Raw genomic sequence first — 15,007 nt, 5'->3', positions numbered from 1 at the left:
GGAAAGATGACAAATGATTATGGAGCACAATAAATTTCAGCGCTGATTGAGCGAAATGCGAGCTGGGAGAGAAGGAAAATTGCATGCAAAACGGAAAAGCAGGAAAATGCAAGCAAACGCGCAAAATCTTGCAGCACAATGGAAACTGGCAAATGCAAATGGAAAATTCCTGGGCAAAAGTCAAGGATAAATCCGTACTATCCATTAATGAAGCTAATTTGCAGCTAAATCTCTGCAGGTTCTTCAAGCTCACTGCAAACCAATCCTATTGCATCGCAGATTGCAAAAAAAAATATACTCAAGAGGCAAACAAAGCCAGAGCCAGAGCAAGAGCCAGAGCCAGAGCCAGCCCCAGAGACAGACATAAGTTGATTCTTGTGCTTAAGGCTGGGCGGAGCATGATACGAGTGTCATCCACAGCTATCATATCGCCATCTCGACCCAAGTCCGAGACCAGGCAAATAAGTAAAACTCGCCGAGAAAGCAATTTTATTGTTATCCCTACACACACACCCACACCCACACACGCACACACACATGCTAAGTCAAGCGGCTTTAAGTGGGAGCAGTCCTGGCTCAAGAACTTTGAATTTATTTGCTTCGAGTTAGTCAAGCACAAGTTTTTGCTTGGCCTTTTGCATTTGACTGCTTGGATTGCAGCCGCTCGCAAAAAACTATTGCATTTCTCTTAGCCATAAATGAAATTTCTCTGCGAAGGGCTCTGTCTTGACATGAGAGCTGAACTACTTAAGGCTCACAAATCGATTAAAAACTCAAATAGCTTTTGCAGTATGAATAAATTGACAAAACCTGTGGCGCCAACACGGATCTAGTTGGCTTGCCTATAGACAAATATGTAGATAAATGTCTCAGCTGAGCTGTGCAAATGGGTTGGGTACAAACCACTATTAATAGAAGTTCAGTTCAGGCTGGGAATCAAAAACAAAGCTTGGGTCCAGTTTCAAGCTCCAAGCAAGTGTTTATGCTCCGAGGCTAAAGAGATTGTTGTCAGCGCTATTGACATTGACATTGTTTATAACTATACGATATACTATATCAACTTCTGCTATAGGATTTAGTCGTCAGCTCTTAAACTTCATTGGCAAACACATCTGACCTTTAGCTAAGATAAGACAACGAGAACATTCAAACAAAGCCGAAGATTTCAATGCGACTTCTCCTCCCTCCTCTCTCTCTCTCCCCCTCTCTCTCTTAGACTATGCGCAATCATTGCCAATTATATATACATATATGATGTAACTCCCCTAGCTCTATGATTAGCTCATATAGCAAATACCAAGAAATTTAGATCCATTCAGTTGTGTCAACACATTCCTGGCAACATTTTGTAACCTCAACTTTCAAAGTCGACACGTCGACGAGTCATCGACAATGCATGTGACTGTAAATTGTGGCACACACACGCACACACACACAGTCACACTATTTTGAAACAATGACAACGCGGCACCCACAACAATGAGACAGCAGCAACTGTGTGTGGTGTATTTTGGGGTCCGATCAGTGCAAGCTGGCCCAGTCGCTGTAAGCCAAGTCAACAGCAATAAAAAACAGGCAAGGAAAATGAAGTCATCTTGTGCAAATATGAAAACAAAGTCGAGTGTTAATTTGCGTGGGAAAACAATTTCATATTTCGTTTTGTCTGCAATGAGGCGGCTAAAAGTTCTGATGATAACCGAGGGCTTGTCACACTCACACACACACACTGAAAGCAAAAGTGTGTAGCTGTGTTAAGTGTAATTGCCCTAACAAAGAGGCAGCACAGCAACAGCGAAAGCTAAAGCTGAGCGTGCGAACGGGTCAAAAGTTCAGGGCGCAGCCGAAAAATCCGGCTAAGAGTTAATTGGCAAGTGCGACGATTAAGAAATATGAAAAAGGTCAAGTCGCATAAGCAAATTAAAGCAAAACATTCGGTTTGAAGTACATCAGGCATTTTACTGTTGTTGTTGTTGCTGTTAGGTGTTGTCTTAAAATGACAAAACAACAAACAACAATAATAAAAGTCAACCGCAAAGGTGCCACCAACTTGGTCTACAGCTAAAGAGGAGGCGGCGCGGGGCGGGGCGTGGCTGATAGCCACAAGAAAGATTGAAACTTTTGTGCGTCGTTTCGTTGTTGTCAGCAGCAACAGCAACAACAACAACAACACAAATTTTGTTGCTGTTGCTCTTGTCGCTTTGGCTGTGTTATGCGAATGACATTTTCATGTACTACAAAAGTTTCTCGACCGCTGCTCGTATTCATTATACCCTGCAAGAAATTGCCACTGCAGAGGGGTATATGGATGGCCATATACAACGGCATATTGATGCTGATCTTACACATAAAATATATAGGACATACATATATATAAAATCATTCAATATAAATAGTTACTAAAAGACGATCCGAAGACTTGTTTCGTTTTTCTTCAGTCTAAAGTTGAAATTCTTAAAGAAGAATCAAGTTGAATCAGAAATCAATGCGAACTGAACTTGCTTCTTCAAAGAACCGTCCAAAATAGGCATACATCTGTGTATATATGTGTATATTTGTGTATACACACAAGCTGATATACTCTACTCACAGTTTCACAGAGTTTTGTCTAATGCTAAAGCAACTTTTCAACTAATTCACGCTTCCAATCAAATCTCCCTTTTTATTTTTACAGGTCATCTGCTAGTCGATCAGTTTATACACACGCTTTCACTGTGTGTGTGGCGCTGTGGGAAAATTGTATTTATGATTGTTTAATGTTTTATTTTCCACGTATTTTGTTGTCAACGCCGCTGAGAACCAGTTGTCAAAAACTTGCGCACTTTCCACATATAAACACACTCACGCACACACACGCACACACGTTGCACACTTATTATAAAAGAAAAGTTTGAAATTAGTTGAATGCGATTAGGGTCTGAGTTTATATATTTTAATTAGAGTTTGGCCATCAACACTCCAAAAGAACTCAATTCAAATTAATCAATTCATCATGATGCCTGCTCGCACTTTGATCTGCCGAGAGAGAGAGCGAGAAAGAGAGGGAGAAGGAGAGGGAGGTAGAGATCGAAACATATATCAATTATCGGGCCATGACCGCAACGAAGGCGATTCAGAAGGCGCTGCTGTTGGCCCTGGCACTGGCACTGGCCCTGACTGTGGCTGTGGCCCTGCCTCGACTGGCGTCTGTTCGTTGGTGGGGGCATCAATCAGAGCCGCTGCAGCTAGAGCCACGGCAACACAAATCAGTTAATAACAACTAACAAAATGTGAACAGTGAGTGCAACGCATCATCGACAGCTCCATCAACGTCAAGTGTGGAGCGCTCGTATTGGGCTGGGTTGGATTGGGCGGCGCCGTAGCAGCCTTGTGTGGTCGCAGCATTTGGTTGATTTCCAATTTCATACGCACCGTTGGACGCCGCTCCCCCCTCACGAAAAAGAAAACGAAAAATGTTTATGTGCGCCCCAGCATTGATTAGCGCAGCACAAACCAGGCTCGAAGGGCTCCCCTCGTTGTGGCCTGCAGCGATTTTCATCACATTGCGTGGTAATTAAAATGTATTTTCCTTTGATAGTGCCTAATGTGCAGCGATTGCTGCTGTGGCTATTGGGTGGTCAGTCAGCTGTTGAATTCTATGCACCGTCTCTCTCTCCTACTGCCCTTGTCGCCAACTCTCTCTCTCTCTCTCTCTCGCTCTGACAGCTGGCAGCTGTCACAGCTCTCGACTGGCCATAACTCAACGTCCTCGTCGACGTCGACATCATCAATTTTCTGAGCAACCAAAAAAAGTGAGTGTTAAAGCGCGAAAAGCAACAGCAAAAACAACAACACCAACAATAACATTGAGCAATTTGTTACGCTTTGTCTTTCCAGCGTGTTTTCCCAGCCAAGCCAAGCCAAAACACAATGCGCAGTCGCAACAGCTGTAAAGACAAAAAAGCGCCTCCCCCTCCTCACCTGCCACGCCCCGTGCTTACCTGTGCAGCAGCGTGTGGGCGGCTGTGTGTGTGTGCTGCACTTTTATTTCGACACTCATTTGCAATTATTTCTTTTTGTTGTGTCTCGCTAATGTTCGTCAGCGCTGACTACTGATAAGAGCTTGGCCCCTCTCAGTCAGAGAGAGAGGGAGAGAGACAATGCAATAATTACAATTTATATCTTGCAGATAAAAATCGCACATTAAGCGACTGCAAATGCAAAACGGCAAAAGGCCGACAACAACTGCCACAAAACAGAGCAAAAAATGCAAAAGAAACTAAAAAATGAAAAAGCTGTCAACGTGTGCGTTTTAACGCTCCGTCGGTCGCTCCTCCTCGACCTGCTCAGTGGGCGAAGCTGATGCCAGGCAGCAGCAGCAGCAGCAGCTGCCACATTCACTCAAACAGCAGCAGCTGCCCAACAATTTCTGGGGTCATTGCCAAAATTTCAATCAACTTTGGTGGTCAGCAAACATCAATGAAAAAAAGAAGCAATTCACCAAGTCACATAAATTCCAAATACACTTTAAACTATATATAGTTCAAAATAAATTTGTTTTCTTTAAATTTTTAATATTTTCAGCTCTGAAGAGGGCAGTCCTTTCTAGCATTACTCGTGTCGTGTCTTATTAACAACTGTCCTAAGTTTTCCATCTTTTCTTCTCTCTTATGCTTCATTCGTATGCTTAAGCTTAAGAATTTTTCTTTGAGTTGCATTCATAAACGTTTTACTGGTTTTAATACATTTCTGAATAAATATAGAGAAAAGCTCTTGTCTTCTCTTTAAATATCCTTTACCTTTAAAGACTTACAAGTCCAAGAGCTGCAATTCAATCATAAGAACTCGGCAGCAGTTAGGGTATCCATGCAGAGCAGACAATATTGTTGGCCCCTCAGGCAACAGCAGCCGTTTAAGCAATTGGTGGTCTACTTTGCATACGATCTGGACCTGTGCAAGGACTCTGACCGAAACCGAGCTGCCGCAGATCCAGTTACAGTTTTTTTCTTATTGCTATCGACACACATCACACCTGGCCTGGCCTGGCCTGACCAGATCGGTCGATTACTGCTGCCAATTGAGCGAGAGCAGAAAAAAGTTAAAGATCACAGCCGTTGGCCCGACAAGCACCGAAGGACGCCGCAATGCGAGCAGGCTGGCTGCTGGGGCCACGCGTGCGCAGGATCAAGTTACGAGGCGCATGCGAGGCGGCCCCCCACAGCAACTGGAAGGACATTGGAGCTGTATCAGGGTTATGGACCGCTAGCCAGGATGCTGCAGACAGTTAGACAGACTGCAGCGTCAGGTCGCTTTCTCGCAGTCCTACTGGGTGGTCGGCTGCTTTCAATAGCGCTTGCTACCTCCTTCAGTAATTGTCGTAAATCTTGTCGTGGGCAAGGACAACACTTCAATTAGGCTAAGCGCCGAATGTCTCGTGTCGCTTGTTGTTTGGGCCGCGTTCCAATCGCAATTAGCACAACATTAGCGCGGCTGACCTTTGACCTCGCTGCCACTCCCGCTGCGCCGTCTATTGTCCCGACCTCGGCAGTGTCCTTGCGCCTCCTTGTCTCTGCGTCTCTTTTATTCCTCTCAATGTTTTCTCTGCGCTTTGTCACGCATTCATTTGCCAAATGGTCGGCAATAATTGCGGTTGTCCCATTGTATTCCCCGGCGTCTACGCCAGAACAGGCGCCTCCGTATATTTACATAATTGTCCATGTCTCGTCGTCACGGTAGCGCCCCCCAGGGAGTGCAGCAAAATGTGGGTGCAAATTCGAGGGAGACAAAAGGACTATGAAATATGCATGACTCTTGAAAGAAACGCGCAGTGGAGAACGGAGATGAATGACAGACGAGGAAGTGAAAAGAGACTGGCGAGAAATTACGTAGCGCAAACAGAATAGTAATAGAAATGCCAAAGAGGAACTAAAAGTAAACAGGAACTTAGATTATGAGTTTAATAAATAAAAGCTGAATGAAAAGGGAGAGAAAGACAGGTGGGAGCTGCAGCAGATGAACTAAGGAAACAAAATAGCAAAGTTTATTAAAGAACTATTTTTAAAGAACTTCCCAAGTTTCTATGGCACAAGATTAGAATAAAACGAGGGAAGTATGTAAAACATTAGAGGAAGATAAATAGAGCAATAAACTTAGATGAGTGTAGTAGCAGTTAGTTTAGTAGTAGAAGTTGCGGCAGATTACATTTAAAAAGTAGTAGAAGTGAGAAGCTTGAAATATAATCATATGTTTTTATATCTCCTGCCTTCATTTTGAGTAAACCTCCCTCACGTTAGTATTTCCTTAGGTGTCACTTCTACGTCTTTTACTTCTACTTATGTTAAGTTTCTCTCTTTTGCTTCCTCACCATCTTACTTCTGCGTAGCTCACATCTATATCTTGTTAAGTTCATAGCTTCATAGCATTCACATTTCTGCTTCTTTGTTACTCTTAATTTAGCTTCATGGCAAGTTAAGTTCGACTTCTAATTCTCATAAACTTATTTAGCTTTAGTGCATGAGAAATTATGCCCAAGAACAATTCAGTAAGCGAATTCTGATTACTTAAAGAAACGAGCCAATTAAGAAACATTTAAGGAACGCACGTTTGTTGTTGATTTAAAATTTCATAAGATGCCGAGCGGAATTCCTGGTTTACATCACTTTTCCGTATTTCAACAAGAGCAACGCAATGAGCAGCAGCAGCGAGGGCGGCTGCCGCCTGCGCATCAATCAGCGGACGGCAAGTGCCTGCATCCGGGCTGTAGAGGCGTATGTGTCATCCAGTGGGGGCCACCGGGCGGAGGCCAGCGTCGACTGCTCTGTATTCGCGTTGATCGTGACAATAAGAGCCGGGCAAGCAATTGGCCCAACGGGGCCAACTTTACTTGATTGCCATCATCAAACTGTTTACGCGAATGACAGACGACTGACAGCCTCGGGGGTAATTCGGTTAAGGGGATTTATTTATATTGATAATGACAATAGCTACTTGGACAATGGTCCGGTGCCGGGCAGTGATAATCACTGAGATTTGATGATGTTTGAGTGTTGCTTTGTGGGTCAGCAGTCAGTCGATTGTGGCGACGAGTGGCGCCAAATAAAGCGTGGGACATGGTGAATCATGTCGAGCCAAGAATGCAGCCAGGAAATGGCAGATGCCAGTGAAAGTGAAACAAGAAAGAGAGAGACAAAGAAGTGAAAACATGTCGGCACATCAATAACCACACAGTTAACCAATAGTCGGGTCACTTAGATAACACCTAATTAGGGTCAAACTGACAACTTTAGCGCCACAAGCGCGGGTGGTCAAAGCAACGAGAAGTCGAGTAGTCGAACAGTTAAGGAATTGAGAATCGAACTAAGTCAGACTAAGACACGCCCCGCAGCTGTGGAATAGGCCACGCATATTGCGTTGAAGCATCCTGGCTGCGGTAACAAGACTCAGTTTGTATTTGGTTTGGGTGTCGCCGGCGATTCGTTGCGTTTCATTGCGAGTTGGACCAAGCTGAGATAATTACATGTTAATTCCTAGCCATATATATCGGGGCTACGAAGACAGCAGCAGCGGCGCAATCAAGTCCAATTTTGTGCGGCGTCTCTGAGGTGGCGACTTTGCCGCCGGCGTCCTTTTGTTATTGTTGCATGTTGCTTGATACGTTTGAAGAGGGGTCTCGGAGCCGGCTCTCGATAATTAAGCAGTTGCCAACACAATGTGTGCGGCATTTAATTGAGCCAAGGCTTAAGGACACCTCAGCGGCTGAGTCAGACGAAAGAGAGAGTCGGAGACTGAGACACAGAGGGCGACTGAGAGTCAGAGTCACAGTCAGAGGCAGAGGCAGAGTCAGCGGCAGAGCCAGAGGCAGAGTCAGAGTCAGGTAAATCACATTGAAGATCTTGACGTGGCCTATTAATAACTTTAATTAAAATTATGAGTGAGTCGAAGTCTGTTATAGATGGCGACTTTTTCGCATTCACATAATATTTGTGGTGGCCCCTTAAAGATTTGGAACTGGAACTGGAGCTAACTTTAGGAGTGTGGGAACCAAATTATTCAAATCTTTATTGTGCGCTGAGCCATAATTCTCAGCGAAACGCTCTCTCATATGCATATTTATTGCATTTTTCGACGCGGCAACGCCCCCAAAATTCACAATGGAATTTCAATTCCATTCTCCAAGTTTGCGACTTGCCAAGCAACAAACAGCAAGGAGCAACAGTCAGGGCCATAGCCATAGCCATAGCCACAGCCCGGTCCCAGTCCACAGGTCCAGGCTGTGGCTACGACGTTTCACAGCCTCCACCGAATGCAATCGTATCGCATCTTTTGTTTAGCCACGCTTTGCGCTGCCTTTTAGACTGAGCCTCAGCCTTGGCAGCGATTCGCTGGAATAATTAAAATTTATATGTGTTTCGTTTGGGCTTAATCGCCGCTTCACCCCCAACTTCTAATGTGGTTAGCCTTCTGCTGCAGTTACACTAGCATCGCTCCTCCTCCTCCGCCGCTCTCTTAATTCGTTTTTCTGTTTGCGGCTCGTCTGCGATTCCAATTTCACTTTCGCACATAAACGAGGCATTATTTATAAAGCTGGCGCTGGCAATTTGCATGGCAACTGTTGCTACGTGCCCAAGCGAATCCTTACTCTCAGCTCGTCTCTCTCTCTCTCTCTCTATCTCTTCCTGTCTGTATCTTTGTTGCACTTAAGTGCTTGTCAATTGGAAAAATCTGACTGTTTGCCTCTCTCAAGCTCCACCAGGTTCAAATCTTTGACAGTCAGTCAGTGCCATCGGCACGTTCTTAACCAGCCCAATGGCCAACTCCAGGCCCAGCCACATCCTTGGCGGGTTTGTGTGCCGCATTTGAAATGAGCAGCGACAAAAGCTGGCAAATGAATATTCCAAATTGCAGTGATATATCATCAATGGATTACCAGACAGAGTCGGAGTCAAAGTAGGAGACGGAGACGAAGACGAGAAGCACAATATTTCCTCAATTTCTGACACCGGTGCGAGCTACGCAAAGTTTGTGGCTGGATTTGTCATGTTGCTGATGGCTTAGCCAAAATGATTGATTGCTTGGTTCCTGTTTGACTGAATGCCAGCCAGGCCAAAGAGGCACTCAAGCGGAAGGAGCCTAGCGAAAGTGAATTTTATGGTAAATTTCAGGAACTTGCAACGCTTTTCAATCGACACAATAAATGGCAACAGTTTCTTGTAAAGTTCTGCAATTGCAAATTGGAAAATGGGATGATTGATTACAAATGTTTCTATCTCTCTCCCTCTCCCATATGTTTGATATTATATAAGTTTCGTTTACCATCTATGACTCTGTCTCTACATAGAAGCTCTGCAGTTCCTAGACTTGGATGTCAAATATTACTTTGAGACAAATTCATTGAGGTAGGCAAATATTGTTTGACGAAATATCGAAAAATATACACCCATAAATATATACACATATATATAAATAAATTAGGTTATATATATTTATTTATATATTAACAATGCCTATCGATCGAATTCGTGGCATGCCCCTTGACAAAATTCTTAGCAGTCGTCAGCAACCACAGAAAGGAGAAGTGGACGATCCTGATTCGGAGTACAGTTCCCCCAATGATGACCCAGAAGAAACCTTCATGGAGAGCGCGAAAGTGATCCCTCCGCCGTCGCGTAGCTCGGGTCTATCCCGTCGACTGTCAAACAGTCGCAATATGATTATGAAATGGATCGTATGTGTCTCGGGAATATTTATATTGCTGCACTTCGTGCCGCGACACATTAACAGAGAGTTTGGATCCAAGCCGAGCAAGGCTATACTTCTATGGAACGACGCGAGCCTCGCCGGACAGGATAGCTATCAGTGCAACTGTGTGATAACCAGAAATCGGAACTACACCAAGCTGCCCATTGATGCCGTCGTTATCAATGCAGATCAACCCTACTCAGGAAAAGGTCTCGATAAGATCGCACACACTCCCAATCACTTAGTGGTTTATGCTAGTTTGAATCCACTGCATCTGGCCAAGAATCCACTACGCGTGAACGGTGAATCCATCTTTAACTACTCGATGACCTATCGCCTGGACTCGGATCTGGTGTGGACACAATATTACTTTTCAAAGATCATCGAACCAGACGAGCGCGTGAGCAGCTTCGCAGCACCCGTCATTGGCTTCCCAAGCCATTTGCCCTCAAAAGTGGCTACCAATGTACGCTTTTACTTACGCCACAAGCTGTATCTGGCTATGTACATACAATTCAAGGAGGATAATGCCACCACCATGCAGAGCCGATACCTGATGAAGATGCGCGAGCACATGGAGCTGAGCTCCGTAGAGAGCTGCCACAACACCAATAAGTAGCCAACTTAAACTTGACCTAACTCTGGCCCATATTCTCACTCTGCTTCCTTAGCTGCGCCCCCTACCAGTTTATGCTGATATTCGAGACCAGTCGCTGTCCGGACTATGTGCATCCGCAGTTCTACATAGCGCTGTCCAAATTTATAGTGCCTGTGCTGATTGGCGGTGGCAATCTCAGCCAGCTGGTGCCACCGGGTTCCTACATAAGCGCCAAAGATTTTCATTCACCTTCCGAACTGGCGCAACACCTGTTAACGATCTCCTCGCAGCCGCAGCTGTACGAGCAGTTCTTCTGGTGGCATTCCCAGTATGCCATACGCTCTACCAAGCAACCCTACTGCGCACTCTGCCACCAGCTGCAGCGGGAGCGATTTCAGCGCCTTTCCGTTGAGTTCCTTGAATGGTGGACAGTTTACCAGTGCCCGGACCCCGAGGCATTTCCTATTGGGTCCAATTAAATGTGCATCCCCATTGTTTAGTCTACTCAATTGACTGTATAACCAATAAAATAGTTAAATTAGCTTATGTACTGTGGACTATGTGTAGATCGTCAATCAGTTGACTGAATCAGTCAGTCCAGGCAGTTCTTTGATCTAGAAATTGTATCAATGAGACTGTTATGGATGTCAGTCAGTCAATCACTACACATCAATTAGATCTTTTTATCAATTATTCCCATCCAAGTTGGCGTTGATATTGCAACGACTGCTTCTAGTTGAGCTTCATTTTAACGTTTTTAGTGTTATAAACATGCCATTTTATATATAAGTAGTCAAACGAAAAATTCATAAAATGCCAGCCGACAAAATTAATAGCAAACTACATAAATCCGAAACACATCCACAGCCGATCAATGTGCAGACCGTCACGATGGCTAAGGACAAACCCTCGCAGTTTCACTCCGAGGAGTCGAAACGGTCAAATGGCTTAGTCATCTTAAGCCAGCACGATACAGATCGCCAGAAATTGTTTTGGTACTTAACCATATTCAAGAGCGTCGCCTGTCTTGCAGCTATTTTGTTGATGATGCGTTTTGTGGGTTACAATGGTCCACGGGAAAGACTCATCGCGCGGCATCCCAAAACCAAGGCTATACTGCTTTGGAACGCCGATCGCGACTCCGCCATGTGGGAATATTTTCAATGCGGCTGCGTTTTAACCAACAAGCGTGATTATGCTGGTGGGCCCATTCATGCCGTAGTGTTCAATGCTGATCGAAATTTCTCACTCGACGGCCTCATTCAGATAAATCGCACTCCGGGTTTTTTGGCAGTGTTTGCAGCGAAGAACCCATTGAGCATGGCACATAATCCACTGCTGGAGCATGGCGAGTCAGTTTTTAACTTCACCATGACATATCGTAGCGACTCGAACGTAGTGTGGACTAATTACTTTTTTACGGCGATACCTCAAAAGGACAGCCCACCGAATTCGCGCTCAAAACAGTTAGGTAAAACAGAGCTCGACTTGAGACTCCAAGCAAAAACCCGTTTCGTCTTTTACATGGTATACGAAGTCAACGAGTATTCCTTGCGCGAGAGTCTCTATCTGCAGGAGCTGCGAAATTACCTGGAATTGGATGCCTTCATAACCTGCCACGGATACCAAGAGTAACTGCTGTTAGCTTTTCACTTTAGTTGAATCCCATCTAATCCCATCTCTTCCCAGTTGTAGTCAATATAAGTTTATGCTGATCTTTGAGCCCAGTGAATGTCCGGACTATGTGCATCCACAGATATACGAGGCATTGGCACACTATGTGGTGCCAGTCGTCGTTGGCGGTGGTAATATCACTAATTTGGTGCCGCCTGGTTCCTACATCAACAGCGCTGAGTTTGAAACACCAGAGCTGTTGGCTCAGCATCTGGAAGACGTGGCAGCTGAGCCGCTGCTGTACGAGCGATTTTTCAATTGGCATTCCACATATCGGATCCATAAGAACATACATCCCTATTGCGCCCTATGCCGGCAGATGCAGTATTGGCAGCACCGAAGCCAACCAGGCGAGTTCCTGCATTGGTGGACTGGATACCAGTGCCCCAATCACACGAATGCTGACCTGACCAATAAGGATATTTCGGTCCAATTCCAAAACAATTTTAATTATCACTCGCATTGGAACCGTTGAACATTTTTATTTCACGGAATTTCTGCGGCCCTTGTGAAGCTAATAAGTATACCCTTTCGGAACGCCTCTTATATCAAATTTGTCATGAGGCATGTGCATTCAGCTGAAAATTACATTTTCGGTCTAACGGCTGCCTACACTTCAAACTTTTGTTTTCAAAATAATGCAAGGCAAACGGCAAAATAATATATGTACTTATGAAAAATTGCTGCTTGTAATGTTAGGCGAAAGGGCATTGAATAGTTGGGGTAGTCTTTTGCCGTCAGCATTTGCAACTGGTTCTTGGAATATTTGGGATACCAACTCGTGCTAGACGGCTGCCAAAATTGCCGACATAAGGCCATTGGATTGACCATTTAGTCAGGCCTGGCTCTTTGGGTCCCAGTTCGGGTTGAAGCTGAAGGGTTTCTGTTTCCAACAAGTCTCTGGCTGGGAAATGTTGCACGACAGTAAGACACAGAATAGATACAGCGCCTGGGCATAGATAAAGCAAATAGAGAGTGCGCTCACAGACATTGTGAACCTGGCCAACTATGTGTGTGTGAACTGAGTGTGCTCTGGACAACGAGTGGGCGACGATGTGAACGCTGGCGACGCTTGGGTGCCAAGACCATGGCAGTCAGTCAGACAATACACGAAAAACAAACAGAATTGTCATGGGAAATATTTCATGGCGTTGCCTCTCAGAGAGAGAAGACCCCCGGCGTCCTCTTTGACTGGCTGGCTGGCTGGCTGACTGGCTGACTGACTGACTGACTAGTCGGCTGCTGTCTCTCTGTTGTCTCTGTTGCTGGCACATTTCAAAACGGTATCACATACACAAAACACTTTTCTTCTTTGCCACACACAATATTTATAAGTTAAATGCTTCACTAAACAATGAGCCAAGGCAGGCGAAGGTGGATGGAGACACAATCCTCAGCCTCAACGTCGGCCCCAGCCCCAAGCTGCAGTTGAAGGCGATAATGAAACGGACGGGCGTCAAGCACATCGAACCAGAGTGAACCAGCCCCAGCCTTTGGGCCCAAGCCGTTCTTGGCTGGGTTGACAGGTTGTTGTATTCTCGTTCTGGTATTCATACATTCACTGCAGCGCATTCTGGTTCTGGGAAGTTCTCATCAGCGGCATCTGCTGACGCTGCCTTCGCTGCCTCCGCATTGTAGGGCTCAGGGCTCTGTTTGCCCATTCTGTTATCAACTATTACAATATTTTTGTTTAATTGAAAAACAGGTTTATCATTTGTCGCTCCAACTGTTTTTTCCCACAGTCATTTTCGGTCAGACTAAGCATAAACCGACACCTAGAAGACGTTTTAAAGCTATACACTGGGTTCAGTCATCACATATATAGAATCTCAGCAATTGCACTTGCGAATTAGCCATTTTCATCAAAAGTGCGTAGATCTTTCACCCTTCCAAGTACACTACTAGCTCTATTTGTTAGTCCTCTTAATCGTTTGAGTCCTTTACCCGAACCAGATTGTCACTTAACACTATGAAATCATTTTTCGATCTCTTTAACTAAAAAAGACATTTCATAATCGTCCTCTTCTCCAGCTTGCAGCTACTGAAGCACGATTTCTTGATCAACTCTGGATTAATTGGCCTGATTCAGTTTTCACTTTCGTCACAGTCTCGTTTGATGAGCAATTAAAGCTCAGTTAACTGACAGATCACGACTAGTTGTCTCCAAAAAGTCCGCCCATTAATAACTCAATTCGTCTGGGAGATAAGTTTGAAGCATTTCCAACACTCAACAGTTGAAGATTAAAGAGCTTCTGCTGTGGCTGTAGCTGTGGCTGTGGCTGCGGCTGCGGCTGCAACAGCTTCTGTCTGTTTGTATTTGCTTTGCTGGCTTCCCAGAGACTTTCCAGTCGATTTCTCACCTGGTGGCCACGCCGAGACGAAAGTCGGGAGCAGCTGCTGCTGCTGCTGCTGCTGCCATTCGACTCGTTTTAATTTGTTTGTTTACATTTTCCAAGCAAGAGGTGCTGCTCGGCTTTTCCCAACATGTCTCGGGGCTCATTTTGTTGTTGTTGTTGGTGGGCAAAATGTTTGGAAATAGAGAAGCGCAGTGCTCGAGGCAGCGACTGGTGCTGAGGTTGGCTCTAGGGCCATCCTGATGGGCACAGCTAGTACCGCTCGGCTGTTTTTAGTGTTAACAACTCGACACTTCATTAATTGAAGTTGAAGAAGTGCAGCTATAAAAAGACTATTAAGTTTCAGCCGCACAATGCCAGAAATCAAGTGGATCAGCACTTGCCACCGCCTCAAAGAGATCGCATTAGGCGCAAATTTGATTGCTTTTTAAAAGTTCAATGGTTCGAGTCGTGGGCTACAATTAACTGCGAGAGCTTTGGCTCAATTCTCACTGTTTACTCGATTCTTAGCACTCAAGTGGGGGCTTTGTTCTCGACCAAAGTTTTTATATTTGATAAGTGAGGCGGCGAAATGTTTCTCAATTTCGTCTAAGTGTTTCGTAGATGATTTTAGATGCTCGAATTAGCAGATCAATAAAATAATTAAATTTAGCTTTAGGCTGTTGAG

At 44.8% G+C, this 15,007-nt stretch overlaps 2 protein-coding genes across 2 annotated transcripts; both read left to right on the top strand.

The window, feature by feature from the left end:
• The first annotated feature begins 9,401 nt into the window (after positions 1–9,401).
• LOC111601071 (alpha-(1,3)-fucosyltransferase C-like) lies at positions 9,402–10,858 on the top strand. Its single transcript, XM_023317495.2, has 2 exons — positions 9,402–10,329; positions 10,386–10,858. The coding sequence occupies exons 1-2, from the start codon at positions 9,476–9,478 to the stop codon at positions 10,789–10,791; spliced, it is 1,260 nt and encodes a 419-aa protein (XP_023173263.2). The 5' UTR covers positions 9,402–9,475; the 3' UTR covers positions 10,792–10,858.
• A 201-nt stretch (positions 10,859–11,059) lies between these two features.
• Positions 11,060–12,637, top strand: LOC111601069 (alpha-(1,3)-fucosyltransferase C). The gene is made up of 2 exons (XM_023317493.2): positions 11,060–11,943; positions 12,002–12,637. The coding sequence occupies exons 1-2, from the start codon at positions 11,126–11,128 to the stop codon at positions 12,459–12,461; spliced, it is 1,278 nt and encodes a 425-aa protein (XP_023173261.2). The 5' UTR covers positions 11,060–11,125; the 3' UTR covers positions 12,462–12,637.
• Positions 12,638–15,007: the final 2,370 nt, after the last annotated feature.

This window comes from Drosophila hydei, unplaced genomic scaffold, assembly GCF_003285905.1.
Source record: "Drosophila hydei strain 15085-1641.00,03,60 unplaced genomic scaffold, DhydRS2 tig00008140-arrow-arrow-pilon, whole genome shotgun sequence".
Classification (NCBI taxonomy): domain Eukaryota; kingdom Metazoa; phylum Arthropoda; class Insecta; order Diptera; family Drosophilidae; genus Drosophila; species Drosophila hydei.
Note: the sequence above shows the minus strand (reverse complement) of the source record. Positions and strands in the feature narration are given on the sequence as shown.

What these genes read in the sequence shown, in the direction of transcription:
- LOC111601071 (XM_023317495.2), top strand. Translation starts at nt 9,476, where the DNA reads ATGCCTATCGATCGAATTCGTGGCATGCCCCTTGACAAAATTCTTAGC. An exon ending in AGCTGCCACAACACCAATAA is followed by an intron (nt 10,330 to 10,385) that starts GTAGCCAACTTA and finishes CTGCTTCCTTAG; the next exon opens with CTGCGCCCCCTACCAGTTTA.
- LOC111601069 (XM_023317493.2), top strand. Translation starts at nt 11,126, where the DNA reads ATGCCAGCCGACAAAATTAATAGCAAACTACATAAATCCGAAACACAT. An exon ending in ACCTGCCACGGATACCAAGA is followed by an intron (nt 11,944 to 12,001) that starts GTAACTGCTGTT and finishes ATCTCTTCCCAG; the next exon opens with TTGTAGTCAATATAAGTTTA.